Genomic DNA, 23,272 nt, shown 5'->3' with positions numbered 1-23,272 from the left:
TTACTTTTGGCAATATACATATATATTTTCTCAGTGGTATGATTTAATGGTGGAAATTATTAATGCCCCCCCAGTTTGACTGTGGTATCTTGTGTGCCCCCCCTATATATTGTTTCTAGAGTCGCCACTGATTTTGGGGCATTCGTTTCATTTTTATAGAGTTTCTTTTCATGTAACATCAGTGCAGCCTTTATACAAAGAAACATCTATCCTTTCCTCCTTCATATTTGTTGCGTTATTAATTGAAAAACACAACTAAAAATAGGTATACTTGTCTTTTTATCTCTTTTTTATGATTATTTGCCTCCAGAGCCCGTACAGGGAAGGTGTGCCTCGTAGGAACAAAGACTGATTTATGCTTTTGTTGCCGATCAGCATTATTGATACAGAAATCTCCCAGAACGACTGGATTGCATCAGTTTCTGAGAAGTCATTAACAATTCATTTGATGGCTTCGATGTATTTAAGCTTGAATGAACGCTCTTTGCTGATGCTCGTTTAGAGAAATAGCTGCTCTAAAACAGGGCAGTTAAAGAAGCACTCCAAATATATAGAAAAAAAGACTAAACTGGAAATAATTAAGCGTGAAAAATACAACGCGTTGGACAGCTTATCAAGTGAAGCACTTATCAGTAATGGGTTTTCGTTTGCAATTAACAGGTTTGTTGATCAATCAATAGCCTTACTCAGCATTCTAGCCAACTGGGTACCCTTTTTCCGATAATGAACACATTTAATAGCTAGAAGACAATATTGATGTCTTGCGTAATATGTTCCTTTACAGACGACAAGCATTCTCTGTGATCTTGGCTTTTAAAGAAGAATTAAGCAGCCACGGGCAACTTCTTCTTCACTTGGGTTTATTCTAGTGTTTGAGTTTCAGCTTGCCCACCTCGCTGCACCTTGTGAAGGGCAAACTATAATGATCCGCGCCTGCGAGATCGACTAAGGCTGAACCTGAATAATGCATCATTCGGATGGTGGGGTGACATTTAAGGATATCGTTATTATACAGGATAAAGGTCCTTTCTTCTCCAGTCGATGCGGAATGGGGTTGACCTTACATAATGCTTAGTGAAGTCAGCGAGCTCATAACGCAAGTCTTAAGTGACTTGAGGTTGGTAGCAAAATATATATTTATATATATATTTACAGAGGACATTCTGGACCCTCCCCAGCAACTTATACCAGATAAGAAATGTGGACTATGTCTTCAAATGTTCTGAAAATGACCATTCTATAATAACATAGATCAAGTTGCGTCCTCTTGTACTAACATGTATGACGATTCTTAAACCTGCTAGACGCACGTGTCCCGGGGTAAGGTGGGAACCACTGTCCTACAACGCACCCTGGCGGGAGGCCAACGTGATCAGAAGTGACCCCAGAGGGTCACAGGGTTAGTGACATTGGGGAAATGTCAGAATCAGAAACCCCAAAGTAGCAGTCAGTCCGCGGTATCAGGTGAAACACAGGTAGCCAGGTCACAGACTAAGCCAAGGTCAGTCCTCCAAGATGAAGTAAAAGAGCTCACACAGGTATACTATATAACCAAAAATATGTGGAAACCCCTTCTAATTAGTGAGTTTAGCTGTTTCAGCTACACCCAAAAAATCCAGCACATAGGCAGCCATCTCCGTAGACAAATGTCAGTAGAACAGATCGTACCGAAGAGCTCAGTGGCTTTAAGTGTGGCGCTGTCATAAGACATCGCCTGTCCTCTGTAGCATCAGCACAAGCACTGTGCGTCGGGAGCTTCATGAAATTGCTTTCCATGGCCGAGGAGCCACACAAAAGCCAAAGCGCCAAGCGTCGGCTGGAGTGGTGTAAAGCCACCTCCGCTGGACTCATGAGCAGTGGAGGAACATGTTCTCTGGAGTGATCAATCACACTTCACTATCTTCTTGTATATTATATAATAGTTTTGGAATGGGATGTACAACAAGCTCATATTGGTGTGACGGTCAGATGTCCGCCTACATTTGGTCATATAGTATAAGTGTCTTAACAATAATTTTGTCTGTATAGCAAACCAAAGCTTTAAATCCCACATAACTTTCTTAGTCTGCAATTAAAAAGTTGTTCTAGCCATTAATCCATTGGGCTGCTCGGATATACCAAAGCACTTATATCTGTAAGATCTGTTCCTCTCTTGAATAGTTCTTTGGGTAAAAGTGTCCAAGCGCACACAAACGGAGCCAGAACAGAGGAACAAAGTGCTTTCATTACATGAAAAAGAACATACTTCACATAGAAGATTCCAAATCAGAAGAGATGACTTCTCGAACTGGTGACAGCTCCTAACGAAAGGCCAGAATCACAAGAAAGATAAACAGGGTGAGCCAACTCTTTGATTAAAAACACAAAATAAGAAGAGTATTCTTGGCAACTCCGTTTGATGATCCATGTGGTTGCAGTAATCAGAAGTTACTTTCAATGTATAAACTGAGAGGGAGAACGAACCGTATCGGTATAAAAGGTTTCAAAAGATTCCAGTATTCAGTATTTATGTTAAAGACGTGGTGTGGAATCTAGCATTGTATACAATACCTACACTTTGTATAAGGAGCCTGATGCCAAGTAGATAGTAGCTCATTAGGCTACATTTTTTTACAATAAAATATATATATAGATACACACGCTCTCTCTCTCTCTCTCTCTCTCTCTCTCTCTCTCTCCCTCTCTCTCTCCCTCTCTCTCTCTCTATATATATATACCGTATTTGCTCGATTATAAGACGAGGTTTTTTTCAGAGCAAATGCTCTGAAAAATACCCCTCGTCTTATAATCGGGATCGTCTTATAATCAGACTTCAAAGTCTGACTATGAGACGACTAAGATCCAGATCCCCCGCAGCTGCAGGAGATCTGGATCCTCCTGTCTCAACCCCCCCGCCCCACTTACCGGTACTTCAGAGTACCCGGTGTGCAGCTGGGGCAGCGTGTAGATGTCTGCGCGATTCGCGTACACAACTTCCGCTGCAGCCGGAAGGAGGCGTGGCTAGCAGCGGGGGTTGTCTGCGTGCATCGTGCAGACCTTCCCCTGCTGTCAAAGATCAGAGTTCCCCGCACCGGTGAGTCTACACGCTGCCCCAGCTACATGATAGGAGACTCAGAAGTACCAGTAAGTGGGGTGGGGGGGAGTGTTAAATGGGGGGCATAAGGCATTTCTGGAGGCAGGGTGCTATGTGAAATGCCTTTTAACCCCCTTAATGCCACTCTGCCTCCAGAAATGCCTTTTTCTAACCCTCTATACGCCACTCTGCCTCCTGAAATGCCTTAAACCTCCCTATATGCCACTCTTCCCCATAATATGCCTTTTAACCCTCTAAGTGCCAGAGTGGCATATAGGGTTAAAAGGCATATCATGGGGCACAGTGGCATATAGGGTTAAAAGGCATATCATGGGGCAGAGTGGCATATAGGGGGTATAAGGCATTTCTGGGGCAGAGTGGCATAACTGGGGGGCAGGTTGGAAAATAGAAGGATATAAAACCAAAATATTTTTCTCAATCATAGCTTTTATTAAAAAAAATAGTTTACATGAATTAACATTTACTGGTAAAACTTTTTTCCTATAGGGTCGTCTTATATTCAGGCTTTTTCTTTTTTTCCTAAATTAATATTAAGATTTGGGGGGTCGTCTTATAATCAGGGTCGTCTTATAATCGAGCAAATATGGTATATATAGATATATATAGTGTATACTGTATATATTTTAATTATATTGTAAATTATATTCATCGGTAAATGTGTTTCTTATTGTTGTTTTTTTTTCTATTTTCTAGATATTAAGACCACAAGGAGAATGCAAAAATGTAAATTTTTCCAATTCATAAACTATTAAAATGTAGGATCCAACGGGAATTCAGAGGATAAACAGATAAAATATATAGTTACATAGTTACATGTTTTTTAAACTGAGGACATGCCATAGGACACGGCAACTCAGCCTGGACTTACGATCTCTATTTACCCACATGCGCATGACTTGTTTAGTGATTTATTATATATAGAGGGGTCGCTTACTATCTGATTTTTAGTTTTATGAATTAAAAGTTCTATTTTATGATACTACCTATTTCAGGATTTTGTTTGCCGACTACTGATTAATTCTGCAAAGGTATACCTTTGGAAGAAATTGTACGTCGTAGAGGAAATATTTTTAAATAAATTCCTACGTTTTTATATTATATTTATAATGAGCTTTTATTAAATAGGTTTTTTTTAAATAGTGTAAAAACAGTGTTTCACATTATTATAACTATATATAAAATGTATCGGTTTTCATGTTTTATTCTGCACAATTCTGATATTGTTACGGTGAAAATACTGCAGAAATGATTCATTATTGCTTCCTAGTTCCCATTATGTTAAAATATACACCACGGTGTGTGATTGCCACAGGAATCCAGCAACCATTTTATGCCTGTAGCTGGCACTAAAACCACTTTTTTTATGGCATCTAACAGCTTATATTGTTGCTAATTACCCTAAATGTACAAAGTACGTTCTTTGTGTATGATATTTATGCTTCCTATTCAGGCGATTTGTGTCTCATCCAAGTTATTGTTGTGTAACCAAACCATACAATTAAGCTTTACAGATATAACCGCAGACTTGTAAACACAGCTGTTGTTTATTTGGTTTTACTGTTTTAGGTACAATGGAACGAAAATTGACGGGAAAAACTCATTTTTAGTGTATTTTGAAGCTGGGAAGATTGGGATCGGGCTACTATTGGCAATCCCTGTTCGGCTGAGCATGATAGGAGCTGCAATCCACAGCACTGGAGTGTGCTTGATTGTCTCGGGGATGGCTTGGTTGTACAGTAGATATCACTCAATATTATTACATCAAATGCTGTATTCACTGGCTTTAATACCATCATTGTGTTGCGTTGGGCTGAGCATGATGGGAGCTACTGTACACAAGAAGGGTACTCCTCCTTAGCTGCCTCTGTATAATGTTTAGATGAAGTCTCTGTAGCCTAAAGGTGCCGTTCCACCTACTGTGCTGAATTAACTCTTTTATAATAAATCATACATGACAAAAAATAATGCTTATGCCTAATACTGTTGAAAAACAAAACTGTTCCCCGAAATACTTTCAGCCCGTAAGGAGTTTGGGGGTTGGGGAAATAATGTAAATGCATAAAAAGGGGGTCCCTTCATGCATTAACAAGGAGACAAAATTAATAAGGGGACACACAGGGGAGGGCTGGCAGCCTAAGGCCTGGGGGGCAAGTCAAGTTAAGTGGCTCCGCCCCCTCGCACTCACCTTTCACCCCTCACGCTGCTCCCATCACTATGCGGCCATCAGACTGCTGGAAAACTGATCTAAACGGCGGCTGGGTGCTGATGCCACCGGCCGGAGCTACTTTAATCCTTTTTTTTTATTTATTTTATACGCCGGATCGGCTTGCCATATTAAAAATAAATAAATAAAGTATTACAGTAGCACCGGCCGGCAGCATCAGCACCCAGGGGCCGTTTAGATTCGCTTTCCAACAATCTGATGGCCGCATAGTGATGGGAGCAGCGTGAGGGGTGAAAGGTGAGTGCGAGGGGGCGGAGCTTTCACCCCTCACGCTGCTCCCATCACTTGGCGGCCATCGCATACGGCCGCTGAGTGCTGATGCCGCCGGCCGGCGCTGCTTTAATACTTTTTTTTCATTTAATAGCCGATCCGGCTTGCCATATTAATTTTTTTTTTTAAAAGTATTAAAGTAGCGCCGGCCGGCAGCATCAGCACCCAGCGGCCGTTTAGATTAAATTTCGGGCGGCCTGGGGGGCAATTGCCCCCCGGCCCAGCCCGCCCCTGGGGACACATATGCAGTAACGTAGTAGTGTCTCTTTAATCATTTGTAATTTTTCGGGGAATGTCTAATTGGCATTTGACCCAAATACCAGACACTGATAGAGTGTTGCCATAGAAATGTAAAAAGGTACTGTGTTCTTTTGAGTTGAATGAACCTTTAGAAGATATAATACAATGGCAATTAAATAATGTTCATTTTCTTATTAAGCTAGATAGTTCAATTGATGTTTTGTCCAAGCAGCGCACCACCTTTAATCGTGCATTAGACCGTTTATAAGAATGTAAGAGCATTACGTTTTACCGAGCGGTGCTGTGCAGTCCGTTGTAATTGTATAAATTAAATATATGAATAAAGATAACTGGCTTACAAAGTGAAGGTAAATTTTACAGAAATGTTTAGAATGCTAAACTGACCCGATGTTAATATATGGTTATAATAGCAATGTACATACCTGGGGATGCCTTAGCTTTTTTCAAGGGGAAAGAGGAATAGGTAGGAAGGAGTGGGGAATGGAATTAAGGTAAAGCTGTCCTCGTCAGGGCCGGCCGAAGACTTAATGCCGCCTGGGGCGAAGTTTAAAACGCCGCCCCCCCCGCCGACGCCGGGGGGGGCGGGGCATTTTAAACTTCGCCGAAGCCATAATCTACAATTCCCCCCCCCCCTGGTACTTACCTTTAAACAGTCCTGCGGCGAGTCTCCCTGCTCTGCCACGGTGCCGGCTTGTAATGCTGAGCGCCGGAAATTGACGTCACTTCCGGCGCTCTGCATTACAAGCCGGCACCAGGACCGAACAGGGAGACTCGCCGCAGAGGAGAGAGAGAGAGAGGGGCGCCGAGCGGGTAAGCGAAAACCACTCGGTGCCCCTCTCTCTCTCCTCCGCTTCAAAAAAAAACAAACAAAAAAAAAGCGCTTGGGGCGGCAAAGTGCCGCCCCTTCTAAAGTGCCGCCTGGGGCAATTGCCCCAGTCTGCCCCATTATAGGGCCGGCCCTGGTCCTCGTCATAGTCCATTGAGCAGTCCATATCCTGACATTATCGCCCTTCTCCTAACCCACCCTTACCAAGGCAAATAGAGAACAATCAGCAACTTAACAATAAGAAGCATACTAGTATGGGACAGGCATTCTTAATTAAAGACAAGGCCAAGGACCGACTCTGAGTCCTGAGAGTGGGAAGTTAAGATGACTGCTATACACATAAGATGGGCTACTCGCACATATATTGCTCCAGTTCAGCTGTAAACGCCATTATAAATGTTAAACGATGTATAGGACGGTACAGTCTAGGACTTGCGAAGGGTGTCAGTCCACTTTAATAGAGCAGAGCGTGGCCAGAGCTTCTCACCATCAGTGATTTCATGGACCACCGTGGAGGGCTTGTAACGCCCGGCAAAAACTGGAACAAAACTCTAGCCTGGAGAACTATTCGTTCTAGAAACATAATCTTTGCCCCGTTTATAAACAGTTTTTAACAGTTCGCTCACGGTTACGTGTCCCCTATACCTTGCGCTCGTTAAAATCCGGCCGCGTTATAACATTGTGGAACATTTAAATAAACACGTGAATCCAGACAAATCCTATACGTTTATTGCTTATGAGCTCTTCCCCGCAGAACGACCAGCGTGTAATGGAGCGGAATGCAAGCGAGGAATTAACGCAAAAAGTGAAGAATTGGTTGCCAACGGGCATCAGTGCGAGCAACAGAGAGCACGAGGAATCCTGGAGATTTCTAGCGGAACGTTTTAATAATGCATAAAGGTTTTATATTTGCATATTGCCATTGTTCAAATAAAAATAATACAGATGCAGCTTTATTTTTTAAATATATGTTTGGAATACGGGCTCAGTATGACCAATTATTAAAGGGCTCAGTTCCTTCTCTAGCACTAATTACCCAGACAAAACAAAAATAATGGGCGTCCTAAGAGGAGGATAAATTTAGGGGCAATTACTGCACCCCATAATCCCCACGGAATATGTCTCCTAATATCCTAGCATGAACATGAAACATTTCATTTTCCCCCCAATTCTCCCTTTTATTAACCCCTTCACGACAAAGCCCATAAATGTACGGGCTCACAACGCATTGTCATCAAGGGGTTAATCATACCTTGGGATTCTTGAGACGTCAATCCAGAAACATAAGAAAGTGACTTGTTTTTGCTTCTTTATCCCCTTAGGGACAATGGGTGGTCCCTAAACCCATTGAAAACAATGCATTTTGAGCCCGTACATGTACGGGCTTTGTCATTAAGGGGTTAAGGTAATATTATGGATGGGGAGAAATATGGGGGAGAAATGTAATGGCCAAATGCCACTAAAAATGAAAATTGTTGTTTTGTGTCTTTAAAATATAGAAGGGGTGTTCAGGGTCTTTCACAAATCATAATGGGCATACCAGCTGCAAAGAGTTAAACAGTTTCCACTATTGTTCCCAATATTGGGGTGAAAAATGTGATCCAGGAAAATTCACGTGGCACCGATAATGTGTGTAATTCCATTTTTTCTTTTTCTTTATTTTTTATTTCATTTTTTTTTTTTAAGTGCACAGAAACTTTTTTCATTGCATTCGTACTAGTGTGAATATATTTTATAAAATGCAAGTATATTGCAATTTATCCAACATAAACAAAAAAAGAATATAATAGCAATAAGAAAAAAACATATTGAATTAAGTAAGAAATCCTTGGAAATAATGCCTTCTCACACACATGCGCATTTCTGTGTCGAGCTGCTAAGCGTTGGTCGAGTGTAATCTGTATTCGTTAAACGGTCGGCGTTAAATACTTGCGCTGCCGGAGAGATCTGCCAAGCGCTGTTGAGTAACGCGTGGCAATCCTCCCGGGCAGCGCAAGGGCTGCGCGGGTATCCCTTCAGCAGGCGCCCGGGATCCTCAGCTCAGACCCTCCGCAGAGATACAGTCGCACAGCGTCCTCCTTTCCACCTTTAGAAGAAGCGTCTCCGTCTTCAAAAAACAGAAGAGAAAATTGCCGTTATTAACAGTTTTAATCCTAAAAGCGGCTCTGAAAATTTAAATCACCCGCCTCTAAAATATTAATTTTGTCGATGGGGTAAATTCACTAAAGTTGGAATTGACAGGAGAGTTTGCTGGAAAGTTGTGTTTTTACTCTCTCATGTCACTATTCACTGTGAAGGGCCGACACTTAACGGGTTTCTCCAGCAACAAGGGCTGAGCTGGCCCCGTGTGATGTATATTTCAAGGGATGAGGAGACTCTGAAGAACTCTTACTGATTTAACTACATGCAGAAGAGCTCACTGGGGTCGGACCTTCATAATATACACATACTATATATATATAACTACTATATATATATATATATATATAGTAGTTATATATACTATACATACACACACACATATATATATATATAGTATAGTTAGTATATGACGAAGGCAAGGAGCTGGAGCACAACTCTCCCTTTAGTAAATAGACCATGCATAAAAAGTTGTTAAAGTAATCAATAGGAGCATTCCATTACTATGGAGACTGTACTCTCAATAGCTGCCAACACTCCAGAACTTCCAGGAGTAGTCCTTAATATACGAGATGTTTGTGAGTTGGTGCTAAACACATTATTTTTAATTGACTGGAAATAAAATTAGAATATATGGCATCTTTTCTGCAGACATCGGGGATAACGTGTTGCACAGAGAACATACCCGCGAGTCTAGATTATACGCCGTCTTTTTCAAGTCTTGCAGGGCTCTCTGCATAAATTCGAAGGCGTGACAATCCACACAGGGGCGACCTGGAAATGTCGAAAAGATAATATCTCAGGACACTCACTTAAGCATACCTCCCAAGTGTCCCAGCTTCTTCAGGACACTCACTTTCACACTGTGCCTACTTGATGCCCACGGGGGCCAGAATGGGCGGAATAGGCCTTGACTGGGATGCCGAGTAGGGCTGGGGCCGATGGCATTTTTTGAGTTATTTTGGGGTGACGTTTTGGGAGGTTATTTAAGGACGGGTGTCATTAGGTTAGGGACCATTTTGTGTGCCATACCTTCTGTTGTTCATCCCACCCTATTTTTGGGGCGTTCAGGTGGCCGGTTTATTTTGTCACAGTCAGGAGTGGAAGTTTACAAAGCATCTAGGGTAAGCGGTTTCTGGCTGGTGGTGCTCGGAGCCTCGGGTCTGGGGTTGGGCATCCGAGTTTGTCCTCCCCTCTGTTGGTGGTACGTGGATAGCCTGATAAGCTTTGGGGAGTTCTTTGGTTTGTTTATTCATTCTAATTATTTATGTTATTTATTGTGTTCCATTTGGTAGTTGCCCTATTAACGCACCTAGTTTTGGTTTAGGTTGTATGGCAACGGCTTGGTTAAAGAATAAAATTAGCTGTCGCCTTTTTACTGTCAATTATTGGGTATTTAATTTGGTTTGAGGGGTCTGGCCTGGCCATCGAGGGGACATCAATCACGTCTGACCAGCGAGGGAAGCTGTAAAATCAATGGAGATCTAGCTCTCCGGTTGAAGCATTGCTTCTCCAGGTCATGTTGCTGAATTTCTGGGGCGTGCCAGCGGCATTAAGGCACACCCACTCCCCGCCCTATTCCCCTCCCACCCCCATACAAATGTAAGCCCTTTTGGGCTAGCCTCAACCATGTGCATCTTCATAAAAATACCCTGTATTGCTGCGTGATAAAACTGCCAACAAATACACCACGAACTAAAAAAATAGTTTTAGGTTTTTTACCCGTCTTCATAGGCAGGACAGAATAAAGCATAGGGCTCCAAATATAATTACGCAAAGATCACATAATTTAACACTTCAGCTGCCCAAATCGGGACACTTATGTTGGGGGTGTGGCAAGAGACAGAGAAGGGGCTGGCCCTAGAGGCAGGCAAGTCTATCCTGTAAGTGGGCGGAGACATGGCCACCCAACTTTTCTGAATTGCCACTTTCAATGGAGATCTCTATTGCTATTCACCTTCCTAAATTGGACTATATATATGTATCAGAAGATCTCCCCCTCCGGCCCATGTGCCCCAATGTTCAAAATCAAGGCTTGTCCAACAAAATCCAAGACTCTTGGGAGGTATGTAAGGATTACTTGTATGATGACCTTTCATAAGGAATACCACCAGCAATATTAACTCTAATTTACTGTGAATTTGAAACTAAAACGTATTGAACACGGGACAGATACATGCTTAAGAAAAGTTGTTTATTTCCTGCATCTATCACATGGGTTATTTCCCATGATGCTGCATTTTCATAATTCACTAGGTAGATCAGCATACCTGGGAACTTCTGAGTGTAGGCTACCCGGAGCGCTCGCTCTCTTCTGGGGGAGTGACTTTTTGAAGAGGTGGGGCTAGCTGTGTATTGGGGTGGGACTAGCCATGTGAGGGGCAGGGCTAGCTTTTAGAGGGTGGGGAGTGGGTTGGAAGAGAAGGGGAGGGGGCGTGGCTAAACACCGCTCTCTTGCCCAGAGAAAGAAGAAACTGGCCCGGGGAAGCAGGTTTCACTCTGAGACTCCTGGTCAAACCCAGAGCGTTTCTAGGTATTATTATAAAGGTAATAGTTTCACAATGGGATAAGCTTATATTCACAATGGGACTGATGTATACATATATAAATTTATAATCTGAGCTCAATTACTAACTACACAAAGTGAGGCGTAAGTGCGGTGCTTTGATGTGGGAGGAGGTATAATAACGGCAAAATGGCAGTGCTCGGGTATATAAATAGAATGTTTTAGTAAAAATATTGCACTGCTCCTTTAAAACACAATAAAGGCATTCGCACACTCGCTCTCCCATCTACGCTAACGAGGCAGCGTACGTACTTTCTGGAGGAATCGTCGTGCCAGATGGTTCGTCTGCTAGGACAAGCTTCAGGAAGGGAAGCCCGACTGTCAACATGAGGAGAAGGGTGGAATAAATGCATCTTGTTGTGCTTCTATAAGACATTGTGTGTGTTTCCAGTGCCCCTGCTAAAGAAAACAGAATGATTCATCTTTTAAATGATATGCGCTATAAACAAGGTACAGCTGCTTCCTGCACTAAATGCCGTTACTAATGAAATAACTGCCAATGACCTCTAATACCGAGGCTAATTACTGCGGTTTCAAATGCGAGTAATTGTAATTGTAGAAGTTATAACAATAAAAGCAAGACATACAAACCCGGGAAGCTCCCCAGAGCTCTCCTTCTGCTGCCTCTTATAGACGCGGGGGGGGGGGGGAGGCTGGGATAAAGCCGCAGGGCTGCACATAGGGGCGGAGCTAGACCCAAATTACCCTTAAAGGGGCAGAGACCCAATCAGGGAGTGGACCATAAGTCTCTTCCCCTATGGAAGAATCTACTTACTGATGTGGAGGTCGCCCAGTGAATTCTGGAGCCTCCAATTGAAATCTGATGATGTTTAGGAAGGAGAGTTAATATTTGGAACCCAATCCATCTGCCCCTCCTTCCTTCACTGATACCCCCTTTTCTAGGAGCTCAGAATGTTTGCTAGGTATGAGGGCATCACAGCGTTCTTCAGCATCACAACATAATGCGTATAGACACAGAAGAATATGTATAGATACATGTCTTAAGTTTGTACTCAATGACATAAATACCTATGAATAGGTCCCAAAATTAAAAGTCTCTGTAAAACCTTTACTTTGGGCACACCTCAAACTCCAAAATACATGTGCCGCGCTGGCCAGTTGAACCATTGGTCTGGTCGGATTAGCGATCCGACATGTTTGGGATTCTGTGAATCTCACTGGTTACGCTTACACCTGCAGGGGAGGGCTGGAAGCCTAAGGCCTGAGGGGCAAGTCAAGTGAAGTGGCTCCGCCCCCTCGCACTCACCTTTCACCCCTCACGCTGCTCCAATCACTATGTGGCCATCAGACTGCTGGAAAACTGAACTAAACGGCTGCTGGGTGCTGATGCCACCGGCCGGAGCTACTTTAATCCTTTTTTTTTATTTATTTAATATGCCGGATCAGCTTGCCATATTAAAAATAAATAAAGTATTAAAGTAGCGCCGGCCGGCAGCATCAGCACCCAGCGGCCGTTTAGATTCGCTTTCCAACAATCTGATGGCCGCATACTGATGGGAGCAGCGTGAGGGGTGAAAGGTGAGTGCGAGGGGGCGGAGCTTTCACCCCTCACTCTGCTCCCATCTCTTGGCGGCCATCGCATACGGCCGCCGGGTGCTGATGCCGCCGGCCGGCCGGCGCTGCTTTAATACTATTTTTTTTTCATTTAATAGCCGATCCGGCTTGCCATATTAAATTTCTAAAAAAAATATTAAAGTAGCGCCTGCCGGCGGCATCAGCACCTAGCGGCCGTTTAGATTACATTTCGGGCGGCCTGGGGGGCAATTGTACACCTGTGCCGACTCTATAAAAGTTTTATAGTAAAAAGGCTCATTACAGTTACAAAGAGTCGGGTGTTTAAACATTTAAACAAAACAACGTATTTGGTGCACTAAGGCCGTCCGCGTCGATGCTGGATAAAATTAAATAGAATCCAATCAGTCTAAATTCTATCTTTTGCAGAATGCAGTACATCGATAGATAGATAGATAGATAGATAGATAGATATTATTAGCTGTGTATGTTGCGCAGGTGTGAGTCTAAGATGAGTATAGTTAAGATGCTTGGATGATAAGACGCCGTAGTGCTCTTTGGGGCATTTAATTGGTCTCTGAGCAGATCAGATGGAGTAGCTTTCTGGTTTAGTCTCTGCGACCGACAAGGCAAGATTTAATGAGCTTGAGGTCCTGGAGCAAAATGGGCCCCTCTTTTCTTGTATCCAACTGTTTTTCCTCATCAACACAAATAATGTAAAATAAAACAAAAAAGCAGATTCCTCTACATTCTTTCACGATGTCACAGCTTGTTTATATTAAGCGTTGGCATCACATTATGTCCTGATCTTAAGCCTGGACACTGCGCATGTGTAGAGCATGTTTAGATGTAGGATTGGCACTGCGCATGTGCAGCCGGTGACGTGTCAGTCTGTTGTGACATAGACAAGACTGTTGGCAAATGGCACAAAACTCATGATGGTCCCATTCAGATCAGAACAATCGGCAAACAATATAACAACGTAATATAACTTATATCACGCTATACAGAGGTGGAACAGTCCAGGCACTTAAGTTCCTCTAAACCGCCCTAGAGCTGCTATCAGCCATTACTCTTCTACACACATCCTTGTTGTCTGGGGGCTGCCGTCCTCTCACCAGCAGGGTACCGGATCCTGCACAACCTGTTACGGGGACACAAGCTCATGTAACACGCAGGAAAAGGAAGTGGAAGGAGACTGAACAGCCAATCAGAGCGCACTCTGTACCCTAAACCCCACCCACTCCCCCTGTCTGGGTGCGGATGGACGGTGGGAGAGAGGAGCCGGCTCTGCACTGATTAATCCGGTAATTTACGTACCTGCTGTAGAGCGGCTCCTCTCTGCCGGTGTCTGGCGGCCCTTGCATTAACCCACAGGCAGCAGAGGTTATGGCAGCTCAGGCTACTACAAATCACATCAAGTCTACTACAGGATGGGGACCCAGGGCCCCCTTCTGCTGTGGGGCACTGCAGCAATTAATCCATGGGCACTTTGGTTAATTGTCCCTGACATCGGTGACCAGAATTTGCAGAGATTTGTAAATGGAGGCTTAACGGGACACAGCCGGTCTACAATGTGAAACACGTCACCAGTATAAAACTCTACGTCATGCTGCAGAGCTTCTTCCTGCAGGACAGGGCGAGCATGTAAATGAGGTCATTCCAGCATGCGCATCCCAAAACACGCCTGAGTAACAATTTCCAGGACCACCACTGCACCCTTCTAAGTGTGATGGTTTGCCACTCCAACCTGCCTAAGTCCATCTCTGTCCACAATTACCCCTATTGCCCCTCTCCTTGAAGATACCCATGCACTGGGGGGATGTCAGATGAAGGGATGTCTGCTATTTCCATTAAAACTGTTGTCTGACTAGGAAAACACACACATGCATTCAGCAGTTGTTCAGGAAGGTTGTGAAAGTCATCAATCAATAGGCTGGTCTATCATCATGGTGGTTGTAGTTCAGCAACTGCCTTCATTCTACATTGTCTTTCATTTCTGGTACTCATTTACACTCATGCCATTATCACTTAGATTTCTCAGTTGGCCACTTTCTTACACAAGACAGTCACAACGTTATTCATGCCTCTTGACTACTACTACACTTTTTTGCTAGGACTTTCCTATTTTCCAAGTATTCCAACTTCGATCAATGTGTCTTAACCTTTAACCAAAGTAATGTTCATCTAACCTTATCCCACCCAGCCAGCCCCTGCGATGGCTGCCAACATGTAACATATTGCAGTAGAAACCCACACCAATACTACTCATATCTGTTCATCTGTTCTTAACGTCAATTAGTGGAGCACCCAGCCTGTGGAATGCTCAATCCTACTCCATTGGCGAGATCTGATGAGCCAATCAGAACAATCATCAATTCTCAGTGGCATACGCAAAGAATTCTCTGTACTCTAGCCATATGCTGACTCTCATACTTTCTCCCACACTAATAAAGTCTATTTTCAATCTCACATCCTTATGGTATATTTACATTTCACCAGTGTGCATATCCCGAACGTGGCCACAAAATGCTTTCCCTCTACCCCAGCTATTCGGCGTTACACATTAACTGCCCCCTGGTGTCCACCTAGGTGGTTGTCTGATCCATTCTACAATGTAAACCGTTGTGTATCGGGTTTCCTCTTGTCGTTGGAAGGACTAGTGAGCTGAGCCATCTACCACCTTCTGTCTTCATGTTCCACGAAGAAGCTTTGTATAGAACAGCAGTAATAATAACACAAGAAGGGCTAGAGGTTTGTGATCCCTGAAGGAGTCTCGAGGGACAGATGGACTATGTCATGAAACTATTTCGGATGCAGTGTAATATTAATTGTGATTGGAATTTATTGTGAATTATTGTGAATTGTGTATTGTGGTTGGCTGCATGTTGGCTGCACATCAGTCACTCACTTAAGGGCCAAAACTCAATAAGTCACTTACGAAGCAATCAGAAGAGCCAGTGGATTTTACTCTAGAAATCAGAATTTGGGATTTCATTTTAGTTTTTCCCCATCATTTGACTCCTTAACTAGTCATTCTCTGTCTATATATTTTATTTATCATTACATTTTTCAAAGGCAAAAATAAAGCTTTAGCTCATGACTTTACTGGAAGAGCACCATGTTCCGCACCAAAAAATATTATTAACATAATCTAGTTTTAAAAATATTTGCTTTCCGAGCAATTGTAGATTATATTTCACATTTTTTTCAGCGCCTCACTTTGTTGTTATTTGTATAAAAAAAAAGAGAAGCAAATAATGAGGCAAATAAGCCAAAAAAAAAACCTTGTGGATCAATAGGCAGTTAAAATGATTTACCGGATATTGATTGGTGAGGACAGGGAAAGCAAGAGAGACATAATATGAAAAACACTGAATTTGAGAAGCACTGAGAGAGACACAGAGAGACAGAGAGTCCGTAGAGAGAAAGAGAGTCCGTAGAGAGACAGAGAGTCCGTAGAGAGACAGAGAGTCCATAGAGAGAGAGAGATGGGGAAGGCTGGACACATTAAGCCCAGGAGACACATCCAACTATAGGGTCCAGTGATTCGATTGCTTAAGACATATGGCAGCTCTCTCAATGTACCCAAATCACTCTTATTCAACACACATTTTCAAAAGGGGCGCTATAGAAACCCCATAAAATGATCCAATCAGGGTGTAAACGCTGCCTAAAGCAAACATATAGGAACTTCCCAGCTGCCTGCCTGAAGCTCCCCATCTCCTGCTCCATATTGGAAACAAGAAGGAGTATGGTCACAAAAGGGGTGGGGCAAACACAGAATAGGGGCGGGGCTAGTTGTTAGAAGGGATGGGAAGTGGGCAGGGAGTGGTCGAGACTAAACCCCCCACCCCCACCCAGAGCTTTAAAGCACTAACGTGGAGCCCCAGGGAAGCCGCGCTTCAACCGGAGACTCTGAGAATTCCCAGCTCTGCATATACAATGTGTGACTAAAAGAGGGGAGAGGAGTGAAGGGAGACTGGGAGAAGGACTAAGTAATAAAACATATGGTTTGTTTTCCACCCTTGAGGTGACTATAATCAAGCCTAATTAACGATGACTCAAATTGAATTATTTATTGTTTGCTAAATGTAATGACGTGTCAGTTTCTTTTTTCTGCCTTGAGTCTAATTTACTGAAAAATGAAAACATCATCGTGATTTAGGAAAATGAATCAGCTGTGTCCTGATATGACTAGTGTCTGCGACGGGCTCTCAGAAGAACATTTAGTATTGTTGTGGTTCAATCTGGTGACAGCCTCGCAACAAGTGTCTATTATGCCCACCGGATTAAGCGGCCCTCAGGGCCACCAGGTTCTTTATTAGTCTATCCTATGTACAGTGCTGGGAAAACCCACATGCCTGCCTTCCTAAGACTTTACTGCCACGTTCCTCGTGGAAATCAAAAGGTCCATGTGTTACTGGGGGGGCAGACAGGGAAGATTGAGAAATACAATCTTCTGAAGCCCAGGAGGTAGCTCAATTGATTACAGATTGCTCCAAAATTAAAGTCCTCTAGAGAAGTCATAGTTAAAAAGGTTAATTTGTTAATTATTATTATATTATTATTATTATTAATATTATAGCTAATAATATAGCAAGCTGTCTCCACGCTTACCATTTTTGATTATCTTAACATTCCTCTAGCAGAGCTTGTCTGGTTAGGACTCTGTTTATGCCGTGCCAATGGCCGACTCGCCCACCCCTAAGTAATAATATGTTGCTTTGGGTTTAAAATACAACATCTCTACATTACATATGAAACATGTTTAGAATATCATTTACCATTCATGCTCTTCGGAGTATTTTTGTAATGCAAAATTAAATGGAAAAAACCCTAAAACTTATCACGGTGTTCACCTGGCAAATCCGTCTGCGGGTTTTTATTCCCGACTTCAATAAGAAGCACTGAGCTGTTTTCTGAGCAGACTTTGGTTCATTTTCATTTATCAGGCTTTGCGTGATGAAAGCCCGGGGATTATTTCGGACACTAAGGAACTGCTTAGTTTGCTTTTGTGAAAGATACTGTTGCCATTAGATAAAGGCGCTGTAAGAAGTACCGTTACTTCCTATTTTTTTTCTAGCTGGACACGCAGAGATACTCAGTGCTGTGCGGATTTTTCATTAGTTCAGCGTATCCCTGAACTGTTTCCTCTCTCCATAGATAATGATGGCAAAAACCCCCAAATCATTGGCCGATCTAAGTCTGCATTGTGCGCACCTTCTTTACTAATTAATTTATTCATTTATTGACTCGTTAGGATAACTCCATGCACACCACAAACTTTTTTGGGGATTTCATTACTATTTTAACCCCTTAATGACAAAGCCGTACATGTACGGCTCAAAATGCATTGTTTTCAATGAACGGTTAGCATTAAATTACTATTACTTTATTACTAAACCAGATGCCTGGCTCGGTGTGGGAAGAAGAAGGGTGCGAGCTAAGCCAATAAAGATTTAAATGCCACCTCACATTCTGGCAATGGATCATTAAGTCCTTCCAAATCCAGCACCGTTGTCTTCCGTGGACGTCCAGGCCTTTTGTGTTGCAGAGCTCTTGTTTCTCAGAATGTACCAAACTGTTGATTTGGTCGCTCCTAATGTTCCGCTATCTCTCTGATAGTGGCAATTTCCCGGTGGGCCGGGCGGCCCAGGGCCGGATTGACATGGGGCTGATGGAGCTGCAGCTGCAGGCCCCTACCTTAAAATAGGCTCAGTCAGGACCGGACTGACTGGGCCTATGCGGCCGCATTAACGCAGGGCATAAGCCCTGTGCGGCCGCGCACCCCTAAGGCCGGCCCTGGTGGGGGCTGCCCGGCCCCCTAGAGTGGCGGACCCGGTCGCAGTTGCTGCTTACTCCGGTAACAAGGTAAGTAGGGTAAGGGAGGCGGGTGCAGTGAGAAGGGGCAGAGGGGGGAGAGGGGTTAGATAGAAAGGGGTAGAGGGGATAGATAGTGAGAGCTGGTACATATTGAGAAATGGGGAAGGGGGTACATAGTGATAAGGGGGAACATAGTTAGAAGGGGCAGATAAGAAGGGGATGGGGAGAGGGGGTAGTGTGAATGCGTACAAGAATGAATGAGTAAATGTGTGGATGAAGTGTGTAAATGCGTATGTGAATTAATGAATTCATGTGTGTATGAATTGCTTGAATGATTTGTGAGACTGCATTAATGAATATGTGTTAATGATTTATGTGAATGAGTGAGTAAGTGTTTGTGTCTATCATGAATGTATAAGTGATTTGGGGAAATGCAAAGATGGTACATGAAGGGTGGGCTTTAACAATAAATAAATAAATAAAAATGGGCTGCTCAGTCTTAAATGCCCGGGCCTATTTTTTGTCCACATGGTTGTGGGTTCACAGCAACAGCTTCCAAACGTGAACACCACACCTCACATCAAATTGTCCTTTGAAAAGGAGGGGGCTACATATTAAAGAGCTGTAATTCCTAAACCCTTCCTCCAATTTGGATGTAAATACCCTCAAATTAAAACTAAGAGACTACACTTTAAGCCCACATTATTTAACTGAACAGCCGAAATAACAAAACTTCTGTCAGTGTCCAAATATTTCCTGATCTAACTGTATGGGCAGGCGTCTATAAGGGCGGTATATGTGTATATGTGTAAGGGCGGTGTAAATGGACAGTGTATATGTGTGTGTGTATGGGCAGGCGTGTGTAAGGTCAGTGTATGTGTATATGTGTAAAGGCAGTGTATATGGACAGTGTATATGTGTGTGTATGGGCAGGTGTGTGTAAGGTCGGTGTATGTGTGTAAGGTCGGTGTATATGGATAGTGTATATGTGTGTGTATGGGCAGGCATATGTAAGGGCAGTGTATGTGTATACATATGTACATCATGGGGGGGTGTAGGGGCCTTTGCCCAGGGCCGACAATGTTGTTAAGATGGCCCTGTCTAGCCCTAGAAGGAGAAGATTGTGGCCCTACATTTTGGAGCTCCTTGCACTCATTTTACATCGTGGATCTGAAAGCATGATGGGGGAAAAAGTAACATTTTAGGGTTCAAACAGCTTTTACATTGTGAAGTGGCACCAAGGTGGCAGCTCTCATCTACAGCACAACAAAAGACAACAGAGATAATGTTTAAAGAAAAAACGTGATTAATATGCTTGTACACGGATGTAAATATTGAGGAAATATGGAAAATATAGAAAGTGACTGTTCTTCTTTTAGCTGTTGAACGCACGAGACTCATCATGTAGAAGACAGACAGGAAAGATCTGTGAAAAGCCTGGAGGCCGGCATCCAGGGATTGAGACATGCTTTTACTGAATGCCAACAGGGAGACTATGATGATGGGCTGACAAAAAGGGACTGTTGAGCTGATGAGCCATGACGGGAAAGACTGAGGATGGAAATGTCAAAAGAATCACAGCGGTCTAGGAGAAGCTTGCTTCAAAAGAGTGCTAATTACTAAAACATTACAGGCTGGTGTAGCAAGTACAATCAATAAGTACAACCAAACAAATGTTGGTGTCAGTTGAGTAGTGGAAGAAAACTGCACTTGGTGGACAACTTGGTAGCAAAAGTGTCTTCTAATATTACGTGTTAAGAAGGATGACTGGCAACTGAGCCTAAGGGACAGAGGTTGTGAAATGATGCAACAATATAGCTTCTTCATTACATTAGCCTTGACATATGTCCTGTTGGCTACATGTATGTAAAAGCAGTTAAAACAAGCAAAACCAAACTTCTTTTGTGGTTCAAATTCTTAAATCATTGCAGACACCACCCCCATACCCGTAGGAGCTAAGCCAGCCTAGCATCACACTCATCATATCTCTGTTTCCCAAATTAAATGAGCCCAAAATCAGGTAATGTGTTTATTTAGTTTATATGATTAATGCATTGGCAACTAAAAAGTACATTTTAATTAATGGGTATTATAATAAAAAGCTGGAAGGGAATGAGTAGTTTGACTTTCTAAGAGCCTCCATGGATACTCAGATATATTAAATATTCAGCCTACAGATAAAGATCAGAGTGCAAGTAAGGATTGGGGCTGGCAAGAGCGGCTAGGAGTTATTAACCACACCATCCACTGTGGTTTTAATCATTTGGGAAAGTAATGGGAATTTCCGAAAGTATTTTTTTATTTGCAAATCTGTCTATGGACATGTATTTAGAAGGTTCAATGGCATCCTTTGTGCGCTCAATCAATGGGCTTTTAATTTGTGCCTCCCACATACTTTAGGTGAGTGCTTTACATTCTGGGTCGTGCTTACCCGCTGGGGTGAATGTTCCGAATCCTTCCCTAGATAAATTCTACTCATTTTGTCCCTTCACCTCATTTATTGTGTGGACATAACCAAAAAAAAGAGGAGATCCTGAATAAAATACAAGTCTACTTGCCTTGCCACAAGAGAATAAGCAGATCCTATAGACGAGAAGTGAACCGGTGCAACCGTTACAACCTACTGATTGTTTTAATTAAGCAAACATCAGAAACTCTCCACTCCTTATGTCCCACACCCTCAACCACGGTGAGATCATTTTAGGTTCATTCATGATAGTTCTATAAAAAGGACAAAATGTCCTTTTTCTTTCTGCTTTTCCTAAGAGCTGATTTTATCATAAACAGACTAGAACGGGGGGATTTTTCGAAAGGAGAGATTAATACATGCTGAAGAAAAGCATGGTAGAACTTTGATGGTATCATCAAAGGCCTAAAAGAGAGCTAGGAAGGGATTTTCAGAATGCAGCCGTATCTGGCAATCAAAGCAGAAGACGGTGCAAACAGCGGAAGACGTGAGTGCTTCACATTTCCATCTGTGACAGCGAATTACATTGACGCAGTGTGTAATGACATAACATTCTGTAAGATGCTGTAATTGTGGAGGAAGAATATGTAAATAAAACCGAGGGCTGAACGGGACGCGTGCCACATGGAAGAGGAGCATTGATCATACTATTATGCAGAATGATGACCACAACTCGACGCAGATTCCAAACCCAGGGCAAATATTAAAGGCATCTGTCATGAGTAGGAAGAGAAGAATAAATATGCATGGATCTAATAATATAATCCCCAAATCAGGCAACATTCCATGCTATATATTATATACTGAAAAAGTAGTGTTTTTTTAAGGAAGATTATCCTGAAAACAGTTTGCAAAAAAATAAAAAAACAACAACAATGAAGTAGAATTATTTGCTTGATTTTGTACGTAATAACTGAGCATATTAATAAATATTGCCCAGGGAAATCTTCTCGTTAATACTTAATGAGCTATAATACATTGCCATCATATGCCACAAACCCCCATACATCACCTTCTTTATTAGACATGGTGTCTGTTGCAGCGCAGCAGTGACAGGGCTCTCTGCAGTGTCACCGGCGTGACGGTCCTGGCTGAGTGTCTGTCACTGCAGAAAGCCACTGATTAACCCTCTCCGCCGTTCCAAAGCCTGACCTCCTTCAAAACCAAAAATATTAACTCTCCAGCGTTATGATAAAATATAATACTCCAAACTTGGTTCCTTTCCCCATCAATAGGTCTAGCGTTGGAATCCAAGCCACGGAATGTTACGTATCAAAGTGACATGTTGCCACTCCACCATTCCACGCTGGGAGCCAACATCCAGTTTCGAAGTCCAATAGCGCCTGTGATTTTATTTAGATTATGACACGGAACAGCACTTTCCTCTTACTACATATCAACACAGACACATATCTATCTACATTTTTCTAATCATAGAGCAGGTGGCTTCCATTTAATTCTTTGAAATTCTAAGAATCTTTGCACTGTACCTTATACCTTGGTCACTGGTATTCTTTTGTCTTCGTGGTGTCAGAAATGGCTGCTCCGAGCTGCTGGCAGAACAGCATTTGCGAGCAAGGGCTTTCTGTGCAGCAGAGAATTAGGTGATGCTTGTTGCCATGGCAATCAGTCATGGCAACGAAGTAGTCACTGCAATGGTGCTCTCGAGGCATCTGATGTATTGCAGAGGAGGGGGGATTTTAATTAATGGAAAGAAAAGATAAGGAAATATCATAAGAACGGAAGATTCTAAAATAAGAATGCGATGAATTGCTCCTCAATGAATTCTTTTAGTTTATGTCAGATTTTAAGGGATTAATGTGGTTTTGTTGTTTTGTAAAGCCACAGGTATCGCGGTATAAGCTCCCACCATGGGTTATTGTAAATTTATTTTATGAACTCATTGTTTTAATGTCACAGATGGCTTATAGACTGCAAAATTGCGTTAGTTTTAGAAGATTAGGGTGCAGATGGTCCTCACTTTTGTCAGTAGATAAAAGTTCTAAAAACATTGGCTGCTAAGAAGCTGCCCAAGAGTAAAACGCGTTAGGTGGGTCTTTTTATCC

The 23,272-nt window shown here is 42.7% G+C and overlaps 1 protein-coding gene across 4 annotated transcripts; it reads right to left on the bottom strand.

Annotated features, from left to right (window-relative positions):
* Positions 1–8,079: 8,079 nt before the first annotated feature.
* Positions 8,080–22,812, bottom strand: C1H4orf48 (chromosome 1 C4orf48 homolog). 4 transcript variants are annotated; one of them, XM_053458201.1, is made up of 4 exons: positions 22,697–22,812; positions 11,633–11,779; positions 9,500–9,588; positions 8,080–8,782 (listed from the first exon to the last, which is right to left on the bottom strand). In XM_053458201.1, the coding sequence occupies exons 2-4, from the start codon at positions 11,754–11,756 to the stop codon at positions 8,711–8,713; spliced, it is 285 nt and encodes a 94-aa protein (XP_053314176.1). In that variant the 5' UTR covers positions 11,757–11,779; positions 22,697–22,812; the 3' UTR covers positions 8,080–8,710. The 4 variants fall into 4 exon arrangements, with proteins under 4 accessions (XP_053314176.1, XP_053314177.1, XP_053314178.1 ...); XM_053458202.1 differs by having other exon boundaries at positions 11,633–11,776; positions 22,697–22,752; XM_053458203.1 differs by having other exon boundaries at positions 22,704–22,724.
* Positions 22,813–23,272: the final 460 nt, after the last annotated feature.

This window comes from Spea bombifrons, chromosome 1, assembly GCF_027358695.1.
Source record: "Spea bombifrons isolate aSpeBom1 chromosome 1, aSpeBom1.2.pri, whole genome shotgun sequence".
Classification (NCBI taxonomy): domain Eukaryota; kingdom Metazoa; phylum Chordata; class Amphibia; order Anura; family Pelobatidae; genus Spea; species Spea bombifrons.
Note: the sequence above shows the minus strand (reverse complement) of the source record. Positions and strands in the feature narration are given on the sequence as shown.

What these genes read in the sequence shown, in the direction of transcription:
- C1H4orf48 (XM_053458201.1), bottom strand. Translation starts at nt 11,756, where the DNA reads ATGTCTTATAGAAGCACAACAAGATGCATTTATTCCACCCTTCTCCTC. An exon ending in CACGACGATTCCTCCAGAAA is followed by an intron (nt 9,589 to 11,632) that starts GTACGTACGCTG and finishes CGACATTTCCAG; the next exon opens with GTCGCCCCTGTGTGGATTGT. An exon ending in CGTATAATCTAGACTCGCGG is followed by an intron (nt 8,783 to 9,499) that starts GTATGTTCTCTG and finishes TGTTTTTTGAAG; the next exon opens with ACGGAGACGCTTCTTCTAAA.